This window comes from Drosophila subpulchrella, chromosome 3L, assembly GCF_014743375.2.
Source record: "Drosophila subpulchrella strain 33 F10 #4 breed RU33 chromosome 3L, RU_Dsub_v1.1 Primary Assembly, whole genome shotgun sequence".
In the NCBI taxonomy this organism is placed as follows: Eukaryota; Metazoa; Arthropoda; class Insecta; order Diptera; family Drosophilidae; genus Drosophila; species Drosophila subpulchrella.
The window spans coordinates 16,507,035-16,532,969 of NC_050612.1; the positions used below are offsets into that span (position 1 = coordinate 16,507,035).

Sequence of the window (25,935 nt, forward strand, 5' to 3'; positions counted from 1 at the left end):
ATTTAAGCGCTCTGCAAAGCACTTTTGTTATTATTGCTCGATATTCGTCCGCGAAGCTGGTTCGTTTTTCGCTTTGAAAAATAGTAGGAGTATCAACAAAAAATTGGCTCTAAGGCCATACAAAATTTTCGAAAAGCAACAAATTGTTTGGCAAAATGAAGCACAATTAAGGGATATTTATACCATTTTTGGCAGACTGATTGTGCGGGTGTGCGGTAAACTTACAGTTAGTTGCGCAAAGTGCGTGTTTAAAAATAGCAAAAAAAAGAAGGAAAACGCTGGAGAAGAAAACCGAAATAAATATGGAGAGGAATAAATGAATGGCAAAGAGAAATGCAAATTTATCGGTCGGTCAATTTAAAAAGCCGCATCCTGGAAAAGTGTCAGTGCTTCTGTGTGTGTGTGTGTGTGTCTGTGAAATAAACAAAAAGGCGAAAGTTTGCTCGCTCTCTCTCTGTCTCTCCGGGCCGCCCTCTCTTTCGCTCTCTCTGTCTCTCGCAGGACGAACTTCCTTCGATTTTTCTTCCGCCTGCTTTTCCTGTTTCATTTCCCCACATTTTTTTATTACTCTATTTACACTTGGCCAGCCTGTGTGTGTGCGTGTGTGTGTGTGTGCCATCCCACACCTGCTGTTTTTGTTGCTGTTGCTTTAAGCCGCTCCTGTTGGCCAAGTTTTTTGTTGTTGTTGCCTGGCAACCGTTAAAAACAACAGCAACAACAACAACAAGCACAGGCAAAAGGCTTTTTTCATTTTCGAAAACATTTGCTCTCTTATAAAATCCAAAAAAAAAAAAGAAAAGCCCAGCCAGACAGAAAAAAAAGAAAATCCATAGAAACACAAATTTTAGCCGGCACTAAAAACCGAAAGTGGCTGTATCCTCGATTTTGATGAGCAGCCAACAGAGATTTCCGGTATCCAGCCAAGTGGCGAGGAGGAGTTCCACGCTCCAGGTGAGTGCTACACCCATAGAGTGCCATACTTACCGTACCACCCCGTTTTGATATCACCGCACACGGCGAAAAAACATTTCCTCTTCGAGGCCCAAATTTGCTAAGTTACTTTTTTATCTAAATGTTGTCGGGTATCAAAACGAAAGTGGAAATGAAAAGTAATTCCCATACGGAAATGAAGTTCCAAACACTATCTGTGACATTAAGAAACGACAATTGAAATAAAAAGAAAGTCTCATAAGGAACGGAAGTTCTAAACACTATCTTTGACATTTTTAAGTAAATGATTGGTTGCACTAAAAATTTTCCATTGCTAATTATCTAGAACATTTCTTCATCCGCTCCCTCGTTTTTATGGTGGGCTAGAGATTAGCAGATAACATGTAGAATTGGACTATTTAAGAGCAGCTAGTTTTAGCCATGAAACCTAAGTACTATCCCAAGGACCAGACAATCTTGTTGTCATTTTACTATTATTATAAAAATGTATATATATATATATTATATTATAAATGTATATAAAATAATACTAGATTTGGAGGATTAAATATTTTATTCTTTTTTTTGACCCAGATTTGGAGGATGAAAAATATTCTTCTTATCTTAAAAAAAGTTAAGAAAAATTACGCGAGTTTCGATCCATTATCCTATATAAGGAAGCAAAAACAAATTAATATATTTTTCAATAGTTAATCGATTAAGAGCTATTATTTTCCCAAGATTAATGAAAATAAATCTGGCAAGTGGTATTGTTTAATTTTAACAAAGCACTTAGACAATGTTTTCTTTATTTAAAGCAAAGAATTTTGGATGAAAAATCTTTTATTTAGCTAAGTGGATTTTTCTTTGTGGAGGGGAGTTCGCATGTGTGCCGATTGCTTGCTATTTTCTATTAGCGGGTGCTGGATTTTCCCTCATCGTCGCCGTGAGCAGCTGTTAATGGCTTGTGAAAAAAGTAAACGAAACTGAGCGAAAGGGGCCAGAAGGTGGTGGAAAGTTGGATGGGTTTCGAAGGCGGAGGGGCCTCTTAGGGAATAGGGAAAATGGCTAAGCATGTGTGAAACTTCCTCACAATGGGAAAACATATGGTAGCAAGTTCAGTACTTAAAGTTCGTGAACGCAAGTTTCCGCACTTGATTTTACAGCTCATCAATTTCCAATATACTTGGGGGCTGGTCATTTAAATTAATACAAATTATCACTCCATGCTTTTTGATTAATCAATATTCGTTCTTTTAAATAAAACTACTAACAGAAGTAAATATGTATTCAATTACAGAAAAGTTCCAAAGGTCATGATGTGATATAAAAATGTTTTAATATTTTAAGTTTTCTAGTTCCAACATTTTTTGGCATGTTAATATGAGGAAAATATGTATTTCTTCATAATACTTGCAAGATGTTTTTCTAAGAATTTTCTTTCAAGTTTTTAGATGGAAACCTATCAGGGCAAAATAATCATATGCTAAAATTGTGACAAATGTTTTAAACATTTAGAATTTTAAACTGCCCTATAACGTGTATATATAATATTTTTCTCGTTTGTTATACGAGCCCCTAGAGAAACAAAATCAGCTGCTGGCCTCTCACCAGTTTGATGACCCAAAGCGGGGATCTGTCGTTCAAAGTGTCGTTGCCTTTAGTACAGTAGAGGACCCTCTTTATGGGTCCAGAGCACTAAATCAAATTTCCATCCCAGCAATCATCATAAAAGAAAGCAGCTGAGCTGGCCCGAGGCAGGTGGATAAGTGTGCACCTCCTGCAAACCCCTCCTAGTAACCACCTATGCAAATGCTGGCCCAGTGCCCCCTCCCGGATCCCTTTCCCTTTCCCCTTCTCCACTCCCATGTGCGTGCGTGCGAAATCTGCGAGCTGAGGCAAAATGATTAACAAAGGCCCCCTGGGGTGCGGCAACAAGGAGGGAGGTACCAGGATTGGGTGGGGATTTGCACTAGCCGAGCACTAGAAAAAATATTTAATTTTAACATAATTTAGTCAAGAATTATTAATATATTTAGATGTGTTCCTGATCCAGTTCATTATATTAGTGAGAAAAATCCTTAGTATTATTTATTTTATTTAGCAAATTTCATCTGGTATACAATACTTAAACATTTAGTTTAATTGAAATGGAACTTAATTTATGTGTGTTGCTATAAAACATTTACAACTGAAGATACATAGCATGTCATGGATTTAAAATTGATAGGTAGTAATTCCATATTATAAATCATCATGTCAAGTTACTACTTTAGTGTTAATATAGATTTAAAAGATTTTGTTTGAGGTTGGAAACGTTTTTCAAGGTAAAGATTAATGTAATAAGATATACATATTTTGATCCAACAATATATCTAGCCCAATTTGCAAGCCAATTTTCATAAGGATCTTTAATAGTTAAAACAATTTTAAATATAAAGTATAGATAATAGCAACTTAGATTTATTTGATGATTATTAACATTGTAATGTGTTTAAAATTAGTTATTGCAGTTTCTTAAGTGATCAACTAAAAAGTGTCGTTTTACAAAATCTTAAAAACATGTTGGATCTTGCAAATCTTTTAGAATTTTTTAAAGGACCTCCCACAATTTTTTTGGTGTACCCACATGAGGAATTACATCCATCGTCAGTGACACGGACACCGACTGAGAGGGGGACATTGGGACAGGTCCTGGGACAGGGCCAGCATGCCCCCTCGGGACAGGCGCAGTGCGGTTGTCAAAACAGCGCCCAGCCCAGCCCAAACCCCCCCTCAACCCTCTCGGGCGCCCCTGTCCTGGTTAATGACATTCGAGCGGGGAGCGGGCCAAAGGATCCCCGGCGGGAACTCAGGCCGACCGAGTAATTTGTGTCACGTTTTAATTTTTGACGCCGCAAAGGACGTTCAAGTGTCTCCCCTCGTGATTATGACAATTAGGATTGCGTTGGAATCCTTCTCGGTTATTTTGTTTCGCGTATTTAAAAAGGTTTATTGTGTAAGCCTCGCCGGGGGAGCTTTTGTCCAACTTATGTTTGTGCCCATTAAAGTCAGTTTCATGGCGAGTCTGCAGCTGGGGACTAAATCTGATTACTTTTAAAGCTACAACGCCATATGGTAGTTTCAATTAGTAAGTGTTACAAATGTGCGGGGGGACTCTAATCTTATAATAAAATAATTATTTAAATAGTTCTGTTCTGTTTTGCGTATGGCAGTATGTACAAAAAACAATTAATTATATTTAAATAGAGTTAACAATGTCTAATGGCAAAGATTAAATTATTAAAACTGTACAAATTAACAGAGGTATAGGATAATTTAAAATAAAATATAAATTCCATTAGGCACACCTTTTTCAGACTTTTATCGTTCATCAATCGATTGGATAACTTTTTTTTATGAGCTGAAACAATTTTAATAAACGCATTTATAAATATGTCATCGCCGTAATTTAATAGCTTTGCACATCAATCAATTTTGAAGCCTAATTGCCATTTTAACATTAATTCTTTGCTCTGTACGTCGAGTGGTTGGCTCAACGCTCCGCAAAGTCGGCTGAAATGCGTCAGAGGAAAGTCCGCCGTCATTAGCCGTGATTTCGCTTCAACTTTCCTCTCCAGAAACGCACTTCAGAAAGGAAAATCCTTCCCTCAGCGGACTGTCAAATGGCCTGTCCTGCAAATGTCCGGCGTTATTCGTCTGCTTTGGAAGCTGACAGGCAGCTTAAAAGCGGCAAAAAAGTCCAGCTCCGCTCGCGAAAATGACCGTGTGAAAGAAACCTCAATGTAAAACATTTCGGTTCGATTTTCAAAACCCATTGCAGTTAAATATTTGTAAATATATATAGACCAAATCAACTTTGAGAAAGAAAATAAATATAGTATTTTATTTTTTCAAAATTCCTAACATATACCATTTTAAAATATCTTAAGAATTTTGAAAAAATAAATACTAAATACTTAGATGGTATATACTAAACAATTTTCAAAAATAAATTATATATTCTACTGTGGGCAAAAAGTAAGATGTTTTTGTTTTTAAAACTAAAAATCTTTATTTATTTTTCTAAATCAATTGCATCTTCTTCAAAGTAATCCCTTCCTGATAAAGTACACCTATGTCAACGTTTTTCCACTCCTCGAAATATGCCAAATAGTCCCCTTCTGGTATTGCCATCAGCGCCTTCCTTTGGCTTTTATCTCCTCAATCGACTCGCGTTCCCCAGAGTGGTCTCTTGAGTTTTGGGAATAGCCAGTTGTAACACGGAGCCAAGTCAAGCGAATACGGTGGTTGCGGAACGACATTGGCCGAATTTGTAGCGAAATGGTCATGAAGAACAAGTGATATATGAGCCGGTGCATTATCGTGATGCAAAAACCAAGAGTTGGTCCTGCCCATAATTCTGGTCTTATTAGACGAATTTTTATCTTCCTTATTAACAGTTTGGCCGAATGGAAGGAATTCATAGTGCACCTCACTACATCTTACTTTTTTTTTCAAAATTCTTTAGATGTTCAAAAATAGTGTATGGTAAGAATCTTTTCAAGTTGATTTTATTTATATAAATCCTAGAACGTTCACTTAAATCAAACGTGCATCGAGGGGCACTAATTTTTTCCAGTCACAAATTCAATTGAGTTTAAGTGGTATTTCCTAACCAGTTACCGCCTTCTTTATTGGGAACCCCTCGGAAATGTCATAGGCATGGCTTGCATTTTTTTATCCTCCTGCCGTTCCCTGATTCCCTGGCCATATCCCTTGCCTCAGATCCTTAGCTCCTTGTCAGAGGCCTAAAGGAAACCAACAACTGCGTAAACAGAACAGCAGGAGCGACAAGAAGCGGACAGGACATTAGCAAGAGGAGCGCGGGGGAGGTGGTGGGGGCGGCGAAGGACTTCACTTCAGTCAATTTGACAAACATGACACAGAAACGAAAACGAGAACGCCTCACCGCCCACTGCCTTATGCACGGAAAGAAATTAATTAAATTATTTGATATAATATAAAAAAAAATATTCCTCATCATATAAGTTAAAAGACCACAATTAAATTCTTACAATATTTAAAACTGATAAATGTATGAGATTGGTTCCATTTTTTACATCCATTTTCCTTTGATATTCGATTAGTTTCAAAATCATATTTAATTTTAGCCTTCATCCTAGTTTTTCATAGCCAGTCAAGTATCGCGGTAAAAATAAGGCTTTGAAAATGATTTCACATATAATCTGATGTCGAATTATAATATATGATTTAAGTATTATATTAAAAGTATTTTAACATATTTTTTTTTTATCTGATAACCCGTAAACAACAATTGAAAATGTTTAAATTCTCCACTTAGCTTATTTTTCGGTTATATTTTCTTTCATTTCTACTTCAAGGTTTTTGCTTTTCAATTAGTAAATCCTCTTAAAAGCTTGCTGAGACTTAAAAACTTTTTGGGGTACCTACTAAAATACAAAAGCTTTATAGCTCAGCCTTGTAGATGGAACAACAAAATTGTATTCTGCTAAAATGTATAATTATTAGATGGTTAGCTGATAAATGTATATAATATGTTTTTATTTAATTCTGTTAAATGTAAATTAGCATGGCAAACAACCCTTTCACAACGGAGCTTAACAATAATTATTGTTTTTAGTTACACTTTCTTTAATAACTACTCAAGGTTTTTGCTTTCCAATTAGCAGATCCTCTTAGGAGCTTGTTGAGACTCGCAATCTTCTTTGAGTAGCTGCAGAAAGACGGGGGAAAATGTGCCAGATTTAGTAAAAGTTTTTCTCCATGTTTTGCCGGTGACTGGCAAGTTGGCGAGCAGTTGCTTTAATGGACACTCAGACGCTGCTGCAGGGCATCTTCCTGGGGGGAGCGTGGCAATTAAATTTTTAAAATGCCATTTCAAAAGCAATTTCGAACGGCAGTGCAAATTAAAAATGCCAACTGTGCGTGCGCCTGTGTGTGTGTGTGCGAGCTGGAAAATAGAAAACAGAGCGTGAAAATGGGGGCTTCGGGGTGGGAGGTCCTGTCTGCAGGACACCAAGGACAGCGGCAATATCTTCGCAAATAAACGTAAATTGAATTTGCGGCCAAGAAAGGCAAGTTTTGGGCGGCCAACCATTACAAAATCACCCAAAAGAGAAACAAACTGAAAAGAAAGTTTGTACGTTTTTTTGTGTGTCATCATCGAGGAAATCCGGCGCCAAGTGCCGGCGCCTCTGCGGCTACTTTTTCTTTTCAGCCAACTCATGTGATTTTCCCCCATTTCCCCTTTCCCCTTTGCCATCCTGAAATGCGCTTTTCCCTCTGTTTTGCTTGGCATTTTCGCAGCTCAGCTGTTGTCGCCACCCCCTGGAATATGCAATTTTAACCCGTTCTCGTTTGAAGTTTTATTGGGCCCGTGCCCGCATTGCCGTTTCTCACATTGTTTTCTGGCCCTTCCCCGTAATTTAATTGGCAATTTGGACAGTTTTTCACTTTCCCCCTCCCTTGGCCAAGAGCCATGAACTTCGTCCAAGTCTGGCGCAATCTCAATTTGACCAAAAACCAAATGAAAACAATGTTTTTATTCGTTTTCCCCTTAGCAAGAATGGAATCTTTTGTAAACTCAATTTGATTATGCACTAGACACATCCAGCCAGATTGCCAGCCATATCTCCTCTGCGCAGCTCCTCTTTCAAAGGGATAAATCACTAAAAGAAGATGTGCTCTTTTGGCCAGGTAATGGAAGACAAACATGAGAGTGTTTGATTTACTGCAGGTTCTTCTACGTATGTAAAATGTATGAGCAACTTCCCATTGAATAAAATCATTCGTGACTTGCAGAATTGAAAAATGGTCTTAGATACTTCAGGTTTAGTCAATAAATAGAAAACACATACCTACTCGTCAGAAAAAGTTTACATGCTCTTAAAATTCCCGATAACTGGTAGTGAAGACCGAAATATACTTGTTTCTTGTACTGATTACGAATTTTCATATGTAATGGTAAAGGTAATTACCTTTTTTCTTTTCCTCAACAAGACCTCAAATTTCCCAGCAATCATGGTCAGAAAAATGACTCAAAGGTAATAAAGGTTGTTATATCTTAAAAATATTGTCAACATTCATTAATATTATCAGAAGCACTATTTGCTTGAACATATTTCTTTAATTCGTCTAATGGACAGTGATTAATGGGAAACTTTAACTTAAACGCATTGAAAAGTTATCAAATTAGCGTGAAAAATGAAACCAAAACGGAATGCCAAAAGCAAAAGTTTAAAAAATAATGAACACATAAGTTTTTATAAACCTCAGTTCGGCCAACGATAAATGTATGGTTATCAGCAAAATTTCGAGTTTATTTTTGTTCTGCGAAAAAAAACTTTAAGTACTTTGGAACATTATGAGTGTACTTTGTTAAAGTGTATTTATACACGGAAGAAATGTAATTTACTTCACCGGAATGTTATCAGCACAAAAACTAGAATTATAATTAAATCATACATTTTTATGTGGTTACTTTTTTACCATTAATTTTAGTTTAAGGAAGATGAAACCAACTGCGGAAGACTCAATATTTGAGCAAGGCCAGTGATAGAGCTAGGTCGAAACAAATAAATTATGAATATAATAAGGTAAAATGATGAGACTGTCAAAGAACATTAATCCATTAATAATAACAAATGTATGCCAAATTTATTTAAGAAAATTAAAAAGGAAAAAATTAAAAAAGGAAGGAAATAATAGGGGTTATTAATCTAATAATGCAACAAGCTTGCATTAATGAGTAAGCGCATAATTATATAAAATCCATCCATCTTTTTTGTTCAATATAAAAACAGCACGTATTACGATTGCAGTCACCACTTTGGATTCTATTAATTGAATATTTTATTGGTTAATATATTTCAATAAAATAGAGAGTCTTTCGTGATTTTTCCCAATAAAGTCAAACGTACAAAGTGATTATTAATTGACGAGAGTATAGACCCGTTGGCTGTTAAAAACAAATTAGCTGAGGCCCTAATGAGTGCCTTTAAGCGTTTTGGCTAGCGATAAAGAAAACCGACTGTGAATCAACATGCGAAACAGGAGAAATGTTCCACTGATTATAAGTTTCAAAAAGTTTACCCCTTTATTCGTAGTCGCCCTGCCCTAAAGAAAGAAATTCTTTGGAGCCAAACTTTTACTTAATAAGAAAACTGTTGCGCCCCCCAAAAAAAAGGTCACGCCCAAATTCACGCAACAGTTTTCCTAATTTCTAATTCCCAACTCCCCCTAACCACCCATTGAGTTCGATTGATGACGTTAACGATTGATGATTCTCGTAGCTTTGTGTAGGCCTAAAATTTGGAAATACCATTTGAGCCAGACAAAACCTGGTGCTCACAGTGGAATGCAATCCAATTAAGGTGGTGGAAAAATTGCCAAAAGCTTTATTAGGGACTTGCAAATTTGAACAGCTGTAGATATGTACATCGATTATATTGCAGCTTCTATAGATCTAGATTGTCATATTTTATTGATGTAACCAGGCTGTTTGCCATGTGAATCTATTGCCATATCATGTGTTTGAATAGAGTGAAAATATCTATTCATCCTAACAGATGTTATTAATATTGCGAATAGATGATAGCTTAACTGAATGCAAAATATTTACTCTGTCAGTACGTGCGCTTGATACTTATGGGGTCTAATAAGGTACTACAAAAATATTATACGCTTTGAAGAAAAGTTCTTAGGAACTTTTAAAGCAGCAAGAGTTTTTTCGGTCAATATATGAGAAGGTATAGTTAAATTTACTTTTAATTGTAAATCATATATTTTTTAAAGAAAAGTTTTAAAGCAGATATTATTTTATTCTCAAAATGACATTGGGTACCTTAAAAAAACATATATCTGAATCAGATGTCTTTGTCATTGCTCCCAGCTCTATTTAGCGTTCTAAGTTTACTCAAAAATTTCAAAAAATACCTAAGGAATATACCTACTTTTCTCCACTGTATTCCTCATTGGCATTAGCCTAATAGCTTACCCATTTTCAGTGCGAACCCATCTCATCGAACGGGCCCAACCTATACATGCCTGTTAGAGCCATTAGTCGCAGCTCACTAATTTGCTGTCATAAGTTTTATGGATCTGCTGTAAAGTTGATTCTATATGGTGTACAATATCCCCTTTATTCGCACGATATTAAGGGAATTTGATCTTAATACGTATACGGTTTGGTGGCAGATACGAGTTGATAAATGCCTTTCTGTTTGACTCCTTTATGGTTACAAATCTGTGCCATAACGTGTGACATATGGCAAAATTATTAACCAATTTGCTGGGTTGTTTGCAAACAAAGCTGACCCAAAAAAGTTTCTTTTTCAGTTTAGTTTACCGAAGGTGCTGAAAGAACCAACACATATCACTTCTGGAGCTCGAAATAACCCAGGAATGTGCTATTTGGGTTAAGCTAACGCTAAATATAGAAAATATAATTAGTGTTAGTAATTTTCGCAAGTGAAGTGTTAATTTTTGTGTTATATTCAGCGTGAGCAATGCATTCTATACATTGTAACCGAAACTAATTGAAAAGATTGCCCGTGAAATGTTTTGTGTGGAAGTATTATGAAAACAAATGAATGTTTTTGATACAACCAGTTAATCAACATATTAAAAGTCCCCGTTTATTGTGTTTTGTTTTGTGATTTAAAATTAAAACAAAAGAGCGAAACAAATTTTAAGTCAATAATAACAATAATAACAATTAATAATAATAAAATAAAAAATAATAAATATAATTTAAAAATAATACAAGAATACAAATACTTTGGTTAGCTCTATAATTACAAATCAACGATTTTTACTGTATGTATTTTTAATACATTTGTGTAAAAGTTTGATTTGAAAGTATTCAAATTTAAGAACCCTGGCCACGTCACTGACTAATCCGTGACTGACTAATTCCTTAAATATTTAAAGCCAAATTGCTCAAATTCAAATGCACATGCACATCAATATTGATGGATTGCATACTTGCACTTAGTTTCCCACTTCATGAAGCACGAACTGCAGGCGACTCCAAAAAATATAAAGAAGCACCGGAGCGCGACTCTTAAGAATTTGTGGCACGTTTCCGTTGATTGCGTTCGAGAGCTGCCACCAAGCCGGATATAAATGACTCTATGCACTATAACTCACATGACCATAAAGGCGTTCAGATACTGCCTCCTCTGTCCTCCCTCCGCTCGGGAATGTTCGTTAATCCATTAAATTTGAAATATGTTTTTGCGGGTGGCCGCTGGGTTGGGGGATATGGATATCCCTCGCTGGATCCGGGAAATCCCTGAGTCCCGCTCACATTAAGATAAATGCCATGCTCTTGGGTAACGCCAATGTGTCAAGTCCCCGGGTTCAAGCTCCTCGAGAGCTGCCAACACAAATCAAAATGGAAAGAACTTGCAATCACCTCTGCCATTTCGAAGCGCATTTTTCGCCACTCTCAGTAAACTTTCACCCTGTTTTGCAAGAAGTTCTTGGGACGTAAAAGTAACCAAAACAGCTATATTTCATTTAAATAAGTCATAACAATTTTTTTGTAAAACGGATGTTGGAAAAACACGTTACTTTTCAACATTTTTTAGTTTTTCTTTTATTCAAATTCTTAAATTTCCCTAAAGCGGTAATAAATTGGGGAAGTACTAATCAAAAAAGGGCTCCCATGATAATATATATGATAAAATGCCATGCATTTATCTTCAAAATGAAATTTTTCTACTAAACTTTTAAAAAAAGTGCTAGAAAATATATTAAATTTTGCATTCCAAACAAAATGGTGTGAATAGCTGGTCAGTCAACACGGCTCCACAATGCACTTGCCCCTGGTGTTATGCAATTGTTTTTGCCACAACCAAACACACACAGATACGCACACACACACACACATACACACTCTCGAGCACCAACACAATGAAACAAAAAGAGAAATGGCGACGCCGGCGTAATTTTGATGGCTCGCCACAGTGGGACATTTCATTTGACGCTTATGGCCGAAATAAACCGAAATTGAATGGCACGAGATAGAAAATAGAAATGAAGGAGAGGCCCTGGCATTTCCAAATAACTCCTAAATGTCCTTGCCGCAAAACGAGCATTCAAAAGCACTTTGAATTCCGCCACGCCACAGAAATTCGTTAATGGTTGTTCATAGCATGTTTTCACTTTAATTATAAAATGCTTTGTGGGATGCTAAGATCGTATTTCGAACTGAAGCTATGCTTAATCGTAGGCTAGTATATCTCTTTAAACTTGTTCTTAAACATTTTAAATTGAACAAGTAACCTGTTTGTTTTTTTAGAGGCAGAGCATATATTCATTTTAGTCAGAAGTTTGCAACGCAGTGAAGGAGACGTTTCCGACCCAATAAAGTATATATATTCTTGATCAGCATCGCTAATAGAGTCGATTTAGCTATGTCTGTCCGTTTCTACGCCAACTAGTCTCTTAGTTTCAAAGCTATCAAAATGAAACCTTCCCAAAAGTCTTGTATCTATTCGGATCGGATAACTATATCCTATAGCTCTCATGGGAATGATCAAAAAATAATTAGTAAAAAAATTATAACTTCAATGTTTTTTGACATATTAACTTCTAATCTTAAAATATCATTCTTTTAATATTTAAGAATTTCGAATCAAAAGCTGCCATAGGAACGATCGGTTAATTAATGTCAAAATAATAATAATAATGTCAAATAATAAATTCGTTTTCGGGTAATATATATGTGTAAATTGAAATGGAACATTATATTACAATTATTTGGTTTATTTAGTTTTTAGTTTTATAAAAAATGGAAAGCTTTGTACAAACAATTCTTCCACGGAAACGCCCTGCAAGGGTATAGAAACTTCGACTTACCGAAGCTGTCTTCCTTTCTTGTTTAATTTCTTTTTAAATGCCGTTGGTTTTCTCTTTTTCTATATAATGTTCTAGTATTTCTGGTTGTCATCATTCATGAATCTCTTTTCCAACTCGTTGCTTTCATTAATTTAATAAGGCAAACTGTTTATAATGACCGAGAACATGTTTATCAACATATTCTGCCATAACTCAGGGTGAATGAGGAGGAGTTGACAACGATACGTGACAAATGGCACCATCTTTAGGTTAGCCATTACATAAAGAAAAATATTGTGATATTGCACTCTGACATTTGTGCCCCGCCGTGTTTGAGGCCTCGCCACCCACTGTGCCGCCCACTGTGTGTGGGTGGGATGGGTGGATGTATGAATGGGTGGGCGGAAGGGTGGGTGTTTGCGTCCATTCAAGGACATGGCCTGGCACCGCTCTCGAATGGCATCCGGGTGCTCGAGAGCCTGGTGCTCGGTGCAGCTCCTCGACGCCGCTCTCCATAACCCTGGCAATGGCAGAGTGTTCCATTTCCACTCCAGCGACGACCCGCTCGTAACTCCACCCCGCCTCCATTTTCCGGGTTTTCCTCTGTCAGCACTTGGCACCCACTTGTGTGGTATTTTGTTTTTATTCTCTACCAGCAACCCAACGCTACATAGAAAGAATGTATAATAGTCTCTAGAAGTCAATTGTTGAAATATATCATAGCAAATTGATTTATTTAATAGCAATCAAAGAAAGAGTTTCATAATTGCAATCTTATTTATTTTTTACTTAATGGAATTCTTTTTACCAAGTTACCAATTTTTTGGTCGCTGTTTTCAATCTTATCATTTTTTACCATAATGACTAACCATGGTTTTATCTTACAAGAATTCTTAAAAAAATGTTGCCAACAATTCCTCAGATAAGGAGAAACTAATATTTACAAAAGAATCTAATATTTCAGAAGGTTTTGTTGATCTATGAATAAAACAATTCCGCGGGAAAAGGATTGAAAAAAAATTGCAATGATCAAATATATTAAATCTTTAAATGATATTAAAATGTAAAATATTTTAGCGATGCTGCGATAGGTACACTTGAAATTCTAAAACTTCTTTAGTAACGTTTAAAAATGAAAAAATGATTATTTTTTGATCTCTTGTGTTGGTAATTTTGCACAGTGCACCCAGCCATGCCCGTTTGATGGGCCTCCCGTCTGGCCGGGCTACATATATTTGCAGTTGTTTCCTTTTTCGTTGCGGCTTTATTTGTTGGCCTCGGTGTGCTGGAATTGTCATGTAAATGGGTTAAGTTCTGACATTAAATTGTTCTCGCCCAGATTTTTCATTTGTGCACTTGCTTTGACGTTTGGCCAAAATGATTTCCTATTTCCGGGCGACCGGCCACAGTTCATGATCCTCCTGCCATCCTGCTCCGCCGCTCGGTCATCCCGTTTATTCATTAAAACCAAAGCCGAGCCATGTCTGAAAACTCTGCCAACGGGCATAAAGAGATTTGCAGTATTTGTGGATAATTGCATTTTGTGCTTTGGTCTGCTTTGGTCAGGCCTTTGAGCCAGGAATTTAAATTTATTGCAATTGCTTGCTAGATGGCAGGGGAATTGAAAACTAGAATAATGCAATCTACTTGCATTCAAAATCGTATATTTATTTCTGTTAATGGAATTAAATTTGGTTATGAATATTTCTCATGATACACAAGTGTTTTGGATTGACCACAAATTAGGTTTCTTATTCTTATCATTAAAATAAGGTAATATATATATTAAACCGTATATATGCGGACCTATGTCTATTTTCGAACACATTTGTCGATCTTTCCTATGGTAGATATAGTCGTCCGATGTTTATGAAAAAGATTTCGTATATATGATGTCTAAAAAGGTCACCCTAGAAATAAATAAAAATGGTGAAAGCCAACAACGCTGGTTAAGAAAATATAAATTTTATAGAGTCGAAATTGTCCTCAACACTGCGGTATTTAAAAAAAAAAAGGAACATCTCCCCGACGGGGAATTGAACCCCGGTCTCCCGCGTGACAGGCGGGGATACTAACCACTATACTATCGAGGATGTTGATAGACGAGCAACCCAACATTGATGAGTCAGAAAACTCTCAAATATGTATTTTTGTGTATCAACATAAATTTATAGCACCATATTTCTAGCACTTGACATTCTAAATATAAGCATTAGCAATGATAAGAACTGAAACAACCATATCTTGGGTTGGTAATCTGTGTGACAGCTATAATGCAATTACAACTAAGACCGTGTAGGCACTTACTTCATCCCATAAAATCTTGTATCGCCTATTGACGTGTTGTACTAAGATAAAAACTAAAGATGTCAAGATTGACAGACTGTTCTTGATAATTTATCTTATCTGCTACGATGCTTTTATTTATATTATACCCTCTAAGAATTTTGTAACATCAAATGCACTTAATGTCTGCTATTAGATCATTTATATAATTCAACCATTTTAAATATTGTATCCCAAAGATAATCGCTTAAACTGTAGAGAATCGCCTAACAACAGGGCTAACAAAATGACTTCCGTAACCGCGGGTGCACTTTAATTGCATGCAGATGGAAATGAATACAAAACAAAACCCAGAACAAAACCAAATTAAACTAAAGCGAAGAACAAAACGGCGCCCAACTTTGTTGAAATCATGCAAAGCGCAGCACATTTCAAATTGGCCATTGAACTTTCATATCAAAACAGCGGCAACACCGGCGAAAATGGTTTTTAAAACGCTTCAACACGCGAGACCCAACAGCCGCGCCCCATCATAATTGGAAAAGTCTGTAAGAATCGCCAGTACCACAAGCGTAAACGTGCTATATAATTGTATATATATGTATGGGTCTGGGTCTGGGGAAAACAACTTCCGCTACCAGCTGATAGACCCCTTTCCCTTGTTCTTATTTCCCCAGGCAGTTGTTAACAACTTTGCGCAAATTACAATGGGAGAGTGGAAAGTGTAGTCGACGCGGTTAGGAGGTCGTTGCTTTAAGCACAAGTGATTAGCCGAACTGCAACGGAAAGTGCAACCTATTAAACAGACAGTTCTGATATATAATAGATATCTTGAATATGAGAAAATGGGAAAGGAAGCTTTTTGAAGAAACCGCCCATTTCCTTTAAACATTGAGTAGGTCAAATGATTTCGAAAACAATAATTGATATGCAGTTCATAAAAACATTATCACGATAAGCAACCAATGTTGTAATAGACTTAGAGTCTATTGATAAGCGTTTCATTTCCGAACCATTCTAGATTTATTGCCATTTGACAATACGCATTATAAGGGCTTAAATTTATTTCTATTGGCCTACAGGCCGGTAAGCTTTCCTAAGATTCTTATCAAAAACAGTTCAATGCGACATAATTCTCAAATTGCATTATAATCAAGTAATATAAAAATCCAGTAAAAGCAAATGCATTATTTAATCAAATCCTGAATAACTCAGAATAACGATCTGAACAAAAAAATGAGTAAAATAAAATATTAAGCTCCTTTTTAAAGTTATACGATATCAGTGATTTGAGCAAAAGCAATATATTTTAGCTTTGATTGATATTATTTCGTTTGCGTCAAGCAAAAATTAAGATTGATGGATATGTAGCTATTGGTAGTTCAATAATGTGTACTCCTCTTTTGGTTTATATAAGGATAATTGATAAGCAAAACCCATTTTTTTGCTTACTGCACAGAAAAGATAAATTATTTAAAAGTTTTATTAAGCAACTTATTCACCACACTAAAATCGCATTTTTGTTCTACATTCTTTTCAGGTTTCCGATGTCCGAATAGTTGTATAAATTGTAAGTCTATGTTTAACTATCAACCAAATATGTACAACAAGCAAACCATTCACGAAACTGATATCACAGCCTAGTATATGAACCCATATGGATACATAGAGGCAGCAAGTGCGATAAAAGCAGAAAAACATAATAACCATACACTTTCAGAACTCGTTGCGTACCGAGATACACGCCCTATCGCCGACCGTCCCGCCCCCGGCTCCGTCCCGCCCCTTCCGCTCGGCTCAGAAATCGGAAAGCCAGTAAATGGAATGAAATAAAATAAATCAAAACCGCAAAGGCAGCGAAACAGCAGAGTTGACGAAAAACTAAAAGGCCAGAGCTAAATAATATAAAATTCGAAAGCGAACGAATGAAATCAAAAAACCAACGTAGAGTGACGCGGCCAACACGAAAGAAATCATCACAATATATATTGCAAGTGCAACAGCGGTTGTTTTGGAACTCTGGGGCAACCGGAAACGGATCCGGCGACTAGGATGAAGGGCAACTACACCCATCTCACCATGTACAGTGGGATCAATGCCAGTGGCCACGGCAGCGGCAAGATGTCCCTGGGCAAATCCATCAAAATGTACCTGACCATTTTCATTCTGACCACCTGCATTTACATGGCTCTCTACCAGTACCACATATCCCAAGAGCCCTTCGCCGCCAGTGACGTCGTCAAGGTGAGTCAGCAAATGCACTGGGAGAAAAATGATAAAAAAAATAAAGGGTTCATTATAGCATGACCTCTTGAATAATAGAAAAGAAAATCTAGAAAAATAGGAATACCATATATAGTATATTTTTTTAAAATATGTTAAAGATAGGTGGTATAACAGCATGACATCTCGAATAATTTTGAAAAAAATGTAGAAAAATTAGATTTTGCTCCCTATTACTTTAATTAAATTTTTTTGTAAACCTTTGCCCTTTTTCTAAAGCACCGTACTAATCAAAATAACATATTGCACCACATGCGCCATAATTTCTTTTTCACTGTTTCGGTGTCAAGGGGGATTCACTAAATTAATAATCTTATCTAACCTCGGCAAGGTTGATAGTCAAAAAAAAGTGTGTCGTTCTAATATAACTAATGAAATCGTAATTCTAGGAAATTTTTGACCTTAACCAAATAATATTTAATTAATATCTCATATCTCAATTGCAAAATCGAAGGCTTTTTAATGGTATCTATTAGTTAAAACGTAGGCTACGCATAATGCGTGTGAACAGATAATGTTATCTTTGCTGAAAAGTAACAAAAGTATGTGAACAAGCTATACCAACCGTTATCCATGAAGATAAAATAGCTTTGTCATATTTGGGAAAACCTAGAGAATCATGTGCAAAAACAGGAAACAAAAAAAAAGTACATCTGTATAGCTTATGTACCATATGTTACTTGTTTTTGGCTGCAATAAAAAACAGATAGCAACGTAAACAGCTAGAAGCACGAAGTAATACCGCAGGTGCTAGGTTATGGTGCTAAGATGGGGGTTATAATTAGAGTTATACGTGCTTGAAATAAAATAAACCAAATAATAACTTTACCTGACTGGCATCCCAAAATCACCTAACCAAACCCTTTATCACTAGCCTTCTAACATTAGAATTAACTAGAATAGATACTACTGTAATGTTTTCCATGTGTTCTTGTTCTATTTCCTCTGAACCCTTGAATAACACCATCGTTGCCGACTAAAATTTAGCATCAAGAGAAATCATCGTCATATATCGCCTCATATTTGTGGTCACCCATTTCCCTGCTAATGGCCAATAGTTCCTCCAACACTATTAACCAATCCACAACAACAAGCACAACAACAGCTTCAACAACAACAACAACCACAGCAGGTGGCACAGTGGGCCAAAAGCTGGGTGCATCCCCCGCCTCCATTCGCATGGTTTCATTAGCGGCCACCACACCCACATTTGTATCTTCGTCATCGCAACTAAGATCGGGATCGGTGGGGGGCCATCGAAAGACTGCAGGCATTAGGACCTCAAGCACCTCAACCAGCACAACCACAACGACAGTAGCCACAGCCAGTGGGTTGGCAACAACGACAACAACAACAGCCAAAACAAGCGCCAAAACATCCGCGGCGGCCACGCCCACTGCCTCCCACAAGGAAAACGCCCATAAGACTCGACCAACATTTGTTGCTGCATCCGAGCCCGTAAATATTTTGATATAATCATAGTCCTAGCAGAGCACTTCCCCCCTTTACCTGGATTACACTGAGAAAATACCTCACTAAAGTCAAGCAAATTATCTTATATGCTGTTTTTCAAAAATAGTACTAAATCCCAATTTAAAAAAAATTTAAGACTTTTCTACATTTTAAATAAGTAAAAGTATTTATACATTAATTCTAGTATGTTTTTAAAAAAACATTTTAATATTATCTAAAAGTATAATGTACACTGAGGAAAATTCTTAAAATTGTAAAAAAAATTTTAATATATTTTAGACTCTGCGTTGCTTCCATAACCCCCAAATAAAAACATTTTAAATATTTATCAACCAATAATACAGTAAAAACCACTTAAAACTTGTGTTCATTTAAACTTTAAATTTCAAAGCATCTAAACTCGTGAAAAACGCAATTCATAGGGTAAAATCTCATTAAATCGACAATGATTTTAAAAACCAAAATTTATTTTAGAACAATGTAACAGTGTAGATAAGAAATCGATAATATTGCTCTTGATTTTGGATATACATTTCCTCTCAGTGGCCCCAAGTTCACAACACCCACAGCTAACCAAACTTATTAAACTCTTGTTTCTCCCGCATTTCACTTATTCTGTTTTAATCTTCGGAAGTGCATTTCGAGCTTATCTGCATTTTATTTTCATTATTTCACTTGTCGTGTGCACGTCTGTACAAAATGTTTCTGTGTTGTCCAGTGTTTGTGTGTCTGGCTGCCTGTCATTATTCGATAACTGGATGTCGCACTTGTTGCCCTATCAATACTCGGTGCAACCTGCTGGTTTGCTCGCTTATCGCTTTTCCTCACCCCGTTTTTCAATTTTCTTAATTGCCATTTGCTACTCGCAAATGCGTTGCATACTAGTCATTACTGTACTAAACATAAGGCACATGGATGTAGTTGAATGTTTTTAAATTGTGTTGGATAAGATGGTTTAAGGTTAAAAATAAGATTGGCAACATATAGTTTTAACAATTATTATTACAAATAAATTAAGTTATTTAAAAGGTTGTCGTAAAAACATGATGCAGAACTCATTTATGTATATATTTAAATTATGATGTATCGTAATTTTTACTTTTGCTGGCTTAAGCTGGACAAACACAACCCCGCATTTATTTAAATTAAGCGGAAACCAGAGCAAACAAGCTGACAAATGTGTTCTACATTCAGCCAACCAACTTCAACTAATTATGGTCTCATTAAAATCCTAAATGGGAATATAGGAATATATTACCAACCAAGTTCGCAATGCAAGCAACACAAAGCGACGCTGACCCGCACAAATTGCGCTGTTTATCTAACCAACTTTTGTTGGCCACCATGTGCAAATTGGTGGCCGGCTATCTGTATCACGATTTCTGGGTTAATCACATGCATTATATTAACCAACAAGCCTCGCTAACTGCCGACGTGCCCCTGCAACTGGTGGCAAACAAAAAGATTCCCATTCACCACTTGGCATGAGCCTAATTTGCAAATTGCTCCAGTGCGCACACAAAACCGAAAAACCAAAACCGCATCCAGCTGCAACTGGGGAAAAAATACCTATAGAGAAAAATTACTAGCATTGAAAGCGACCACAGAAAAGGGGTGGTTACTGATCTAGATTCCAGATTTATGCAAAACACAAAATGCAAGCCAATTGAAAAGATTCACGCGCATTTGTTGGTTTCTATCATTTAGTAGTTGCATCCACTAACAGCGATTCCAATGCCCTGCACTCAATGTCAACGGTCAATCTTATTAGTTTAAAAGGCGTTCTGAAGGTTCTGCACATGGTATATATATTTCCGAACCGATTATGGGTTTTGGGGATACCTCAAGGGATCTTAAGACAAATAAGAAAACCAAACCTGGTCCAAATATGTATGCTATAATTTACCCATTATAAGATTATAGTCCTCTAACTATCCCAGCTATAGGAATACTAACCTTTAAAAATGTAATCTTAAAAAATGTCATGTCCTATATTATTTTAAGCCTCGGTTAGATAATCTTTCAAATGGTTTTAGTTGATAAAATGGAAAATTAGCAATGTGAAGGAGATCTATTAAATGAAATCAGCTGATATCGTGAAAACTGAGCTAATTTGCATGCCACCCCAGCCCACCCCTTCATCACTTTTATCTCTTTACATTTGAATATCAGAGTTTATTTTGCTAAAATAAATTTTCCACCGACTTGCATGTGCTGGGTGTAAATGTGGATGGGGTTGCGGGTGTGCATGTGTGTCAACAATGGATAATTTGCAAAGTGAGTGCGCCAGTTTATTTATTTTCAACGTCAGTCGTTCAATGGGCCACGAGTTCACAGGCACAGCATATCTAGAACGGGTGTTGGAGAGTGCACTCTGAAAAAATGGATTACGTTTATTACTTAAAATCCTTACATTTATTTTAATAGAATACAAAAGGATCAGCTTGATTATGTTAGAATAATCAATTTTAAAATAATCCATAGTCAGGACACTCGAAGATTTTAGGGAAAACTGGCCTAAAAAGGATTATGTTATGTATATTCATTTTACTATATTATTTTAAAATATCCAAACACTTTCATTTACAAATAAGTAATAGCGTACTGAGCTCTTGACTATTTGCAACCTAAATTCTCACTCAAGATTCTTGGCAAATAGTGTGCAATTTTCCCCAGTGCCTTTGACTAGCGAAATGCGACCCATATTGCTGCTCCAGAGCCTAGACACACTGACTTACGGCAATGGGCGGATGTGGCCGGCTCGCTTTCGCCTAGTCAAGTCATTGGGCTGTAAATTAATTTGCATAATTGCTCATAAAAAGAAGCTCACGCCGCATTACGCACCACCCACTGGCACCTAACGAGGCACTCAGCCACCCTGCCGCCCAACCACCCAACCACCCAACCAACCGGTCCAAGTGCAGTGCACACATACGCCCCGTAGTACACAGCGTTAGATAACCTAATGACACTCAACTCAACTCAAATCAACTCGACCCGCAGCCGCCCCTGTACATAATCACGCCCACCTACCGACGACCCGAGCAGCTGGCGGAGCTCACCCGACTGGGATACACCCTCAAGCACGTGGTGAACCTGCTCTGGCTGGTCATCGAGGACGCCAACGCGACAAACCCGCTGGTGGGCCACACTCTGGACCGGATCGGAGTGCCCTACGAGTACATGGTGGGTGAGTATCGGTTCCCCCGCTCCCGAATGCGATGTCATGTCCGGGACACATTCAAGTGATATTTACGAGTCACTACATCACACCCACTTCCATTTCCGATTCCGTAGCACCCATGCCCGAGAAGTACAAGCAGACGAAGAGGGCCAAGCCGCGTGGCGTCTCCAATCGGAATCGGGGCCTCGAGTATCTGCGCCAACATGCCACCGAGGGAGTGCTCTACTTTGCCGACGACGACAACACCTACGACATTAGCATATTCGAGCAGGTAGGCAGGAGCAGCATGAGCAGCAAGAGCAGCAGGTGGGCGGGCAACGTGGCCCTTGACCCACCCAGGAGTACATAAAGCACAATTTACACGAATTACGGGGTTAAAGGATGTCAATTCTCATTCCGATTCCCATTCAATGTAGAATACATCAGAGCTATCGTTTTACCTTTTGTGTAGAATATTAACCAAATGAAATTAAATTGTAGCAGTACATCAGGGTTGGTTCAATTTGAATTTATTTTAAATAAATTAAATCTATCCTTGCTTTATTCCCAGAATAAAGGGAAATATTATATTAGTAAATCCTAGAAAGGTGCGGGGCTGCCACAAAAAGCAATTTTAAAAGTAATTAGGTGTCTAAAAGTATGCTACAATATATTAAAATTTAGAAGTTCTAGGAATTCATCATATACAACGAATTTCCCTTATTCACAGCCTACTTTTGGACACTTAACATTTTTTTTAAATATGATTTCAAAACCCTAGTTATTTGTGTGGCATTAAATCCCAAGGTCTTGATATTAAAATATTTAAGACTACCTATTTTAAATATAATTTCCCTTCTCTAGATGCGTTACACTACCAAGGTAGCCATGTGGCCGGTTGGCCTGGTGACAAAGACCGGAGTGAGCAGTCCCATAATCAAGGATGGCAAAATGGTGGGCTATTACGATGGCTGGATCGGAGGTCGGAAATATCCCGTGGATATGGCCGGATTTGCAGTGAGCGTCAAGTTCCTGAAGGAGCGACCCAATGCCCAGATGCCCTTCAAGCCGGGTTACGAGGAAGACGGGTTCCTCCGCAGTCTGGCGCCACTTGACAACACGGAAATCGAGTTCCTGGCCGACGAGTGCCGAGATGTAAGTGAATCTGTTAAATAATCTATTATCTAGTACTACTAAGTTAAGTTTTTTTTAAGTTAATTTTTTTTTAACTTTCCTATAGGCCGTTTTTATTTTAAAATTACTCAGCCGATATGTCGGTTATATAGCCAAAGTCGCTATTCTGAAAGAACACACTTGAAAACTATAAACGCGTCTAGCTCAAAATGCCACTTGTTCAGAAATGTCACTCTGCTATGAATTGAGCGATGTGTTTAAATAGTGGTATCAGCAATTATCTGGATTTTAGTGGCAGTATATCGGATAAGAGCAGCAACAAAAAGGTTGAATGGAACAAAGTCTGGAGTGTGCCTCGACTATCAGTTTCCCGGTGGTCTGTTAACCAAAGGGGAAAGACTGACTTGGCTAGACCGACTCGACTAGCGATCCTGATTATAGATAAAACGCTTCCTTTCACCTGTTCCATACATTTCCTCTACGAGTAAATGCTAAAAATACAAACTTATCAGGCGGAAATGTAGAGAACTTTAAACACTTCACTTAATGAGTTCATTCATCAATCATACAAATTTGCCAATGATATGTTTCTTGCCCAAATCGACCAAACACGGAAATATTGGCCAGCGTCAATGGCGAGTGGCAAATTTGTTATCGGCCGATCAGAAACCTGTTAAGAATTTTGCAAACCTTGCACCGGGGTACTCTTTTAGTTAAATCTGATTATTTTTCGGGCACTCTTTTTATCAGGTAAAACATTTTGACTAAATAAATTGGTTCCGTTCTATGTCGCCGTTCTGATATCAATTTTTTTCGACCTCTATGAAATTCATTAACAATACATTTCAGTTCACTTTTATGAAGACAATTTGGCAAGAAAAAAAAAATGATCTCTGGGGCAACTTGGAAGGGAATGGGTAAAAGTTAACAAAAGGAAATTGGGACAGAGTCGATGGACTTTTGGTGTGATTTAAAATTTGGTTTTTAATTTGATTGTATTATTTTGAATTTTTAAATCATTTCCCTATGAAACAAAGCCTGATAACGGCTTGTCGAACAAATAATATTAAAACGATAAACAATTTAAAAAACCTATTAAGAAACAAAAGTGCTTCAATAATTTTATTCTACTAAAATGATATGCTAACATTATTTTACCATAGTCGCATTATGAATACTACTATAAAAAAAATTTTTTAAATAATAATAAAATAATGTTTTCCCATTTCAGATTCTCACGTGGCACACGCAGACGAAGAAGAACGCGCCCGCCCAGGCGCTGAACAGGACGCACTACAAGAACACGAACCTGGAGCACATAGACAAGCTGCTGGTGCGCCCATAGGGATACTGACTGTAGTTAGCTAGTTAGGCTTAGCCAGCGGAGCCCACTGTCTCCATACGGACACAGTGGATCGCTTCCATTTTGACCGTGGCTCTGGCGGGTTGTACAGGTACAACCCGGGGCACGGAGAAACCAATCAGATTTGATCAGATCATTAGTCGGTGTACATTACTACCATAATCATACGAGTAGTTAGGCTCTAAGCGCACACCCCTCTATGATAATACAATGCACCGTAGGCTTTGTTTGACCCCTTACACGTAATCGTACCATATACACTCCTAATCTTACCTTAAGTAACGTATTGTATCATATCGCAGCGTCCACGACTATTTTGTAAATAATCGCAATGCTTAATTTAAGCTTAAACTTGTTTACGCTCTAAGTTGAAACGGATTTACCACCCAGAAAAGCAAACTTCAGCAACGAATTGGATAAGATGTTCCTAGACCAAAGAAGAAGGCCCCCAAAGTTCTGCACTCACCGTTCCCTTGGGGAGATTAAATCACCTGTGACAGCCGGGACCTCCAACTCCGTCCGTAGGATTCGTGCGAGGTCAAGGCCTGAACCACATCAGCAATCAATTAGGGCAAGGTGTCAACAAGAACGTATTTCCCCGAATTCTCCTGAAACCGGGGCAAGCGTTTCAATAATGCATGTCGACATATGGATGGATGTTCGAGGCGAGTGGCACAGATAAGTCGTGCACGGATGAGCCTCCTTCCCCGGAGAATCAAAATCGCGTGCTCTAACAAAATTGCACGAAGCTAAATTGGATACGAGCAGGAGGAAGGGGACACAGTTTAAACATTGTAATGGGTCCTGCTAATGGGACTGAATGGCTCAAAAGTTTGGCAAAATCAATTTCATTCTAAGCGCCGCACGATATTTTGTTGAACGAGAACTCTTTGTATGCTTAAGATATGCATTTTCTTTCCGAAACGGGTTTCCAACGCATAACTTTTTGTCACTATTCATAAGTACGCTAAGTTAAGTTTACAAAGAAATTTATATTGAAGTTATGAACTGCACTGAAATCGCCTACATGTAAATAATAATCACCAAATATTGTAACCAAATTTTACACGTCCCGCAAAAGCAGGGCGAAGCGCAGGGATGCGAGGAAACTATGACAAATGGTATTACGAAATTTATACAATTTATACAATTGAATATGGAATACGAAAAGCCGCAAAGCAATTAGTTAGGTACTTACAAAATCTTACAAAAATAAATAACAACCGAGTCTTGATGAACTCATAAGAAAATCAACATAAACCTTTTCAAGAATATCTCAAAATGTTTCAATGAATACTAAAGATACAGAAATACGTCTAAAACTATTCTCTTATTCAAGTAACCCACATACAATGTTTAAACCTGACAGGACTTATAGCAAGGAACTTCAATCATTTTTAACGAAATACAAATACCTTTCAATAAATTGATAAAC

At 37.3% G+C, this 25,935-nt stretch overlaps 1 protein-coding gene and 1 non-coding gene across 4 annotated transcripts; one reads left to right on the forward strand and one right to left on the reverse strand.

The window, feature by feature from the left end:
• Nucleotides 1-25,750, forward strand: LOC119552864 (galactosylgalactosylxylosylprotein 3-beta-glucuronosyltransferase P). 3 transcript variants are annotated; one of them, XM_037862751.1, is made up of 9 exons: nucleotides 1-59; nucleotides 796-951; nucleotides 16,625-16,654; nucleotides 16,805-17,328; nucleotides 18,355-18,825; nucleotides 21,844-22,030; nucleotides 22,138-22,295; nucleotides 22,868-23,158; nucleotides 24,369-25,750. In XM_037862751.1, the coding sequence occupies exons 4-9, from the start codon at nucleotides 17,137-17,139 to the stop codon at nucleotides 24,480-24,482; spliced, it is 1,413 nt and encodes a 470-aa protein (XP_037718679.1). In that variant the 5' UTR covers nucleotides 1-59; nucleotides 796-951; nucleotides 16,625-16,654; nucleotides 16,805-17,136; the 3' UTR covers nucleotides 24,483-25,750. The 3 variants fall into 3 exon arrangements, with proteins under 3 accessions (XP_037718679.1, XP_037718678.1, XP_037718680.1); XM_037862750.1 differs by having other exon boundaries at nucleotides 45-347; XM_037862752.1 differs by lacking the exons at nucleotides 1-59; nucleotides 18,355-18,825 and having other exon boundaries at nucleotides 763-951.
• Trnad-guc lies at nucleotides 14,820-14,891 on the reverse strand. The gene has a single exon. It is a non-coding gene; the product is annotated as a tRNA-Asp (tRNA).
• Nucleotides 25,751-25,935: the final 185 nt, after the last annotated feature.

Excerpts from the sequence above, each read along its gene's own strand:
- LOC119552864 (XM_037862751.1), top strand. The coding sequence starts at position 17,137 with ATGAAGGGCAACTACACCCATCTCACCATGTACAGTGGGATCAATGCC. Across the intron at positions 18,826-21,843 it reads TTGTTGCTGCATCCGAGCCC|CCGCCCCTGTACATAATCAC; the intron begins GTAAATATTTTG and ends CTCGACCCGCAG. Across the intron at positions 22,031-22,137 it reads GCCCTACGAGTACATGGTGG|CACCCATGCCCGAGAAGTAC; the intron begins GTGAGTATCGGT and ends CCGATTCCGTAG.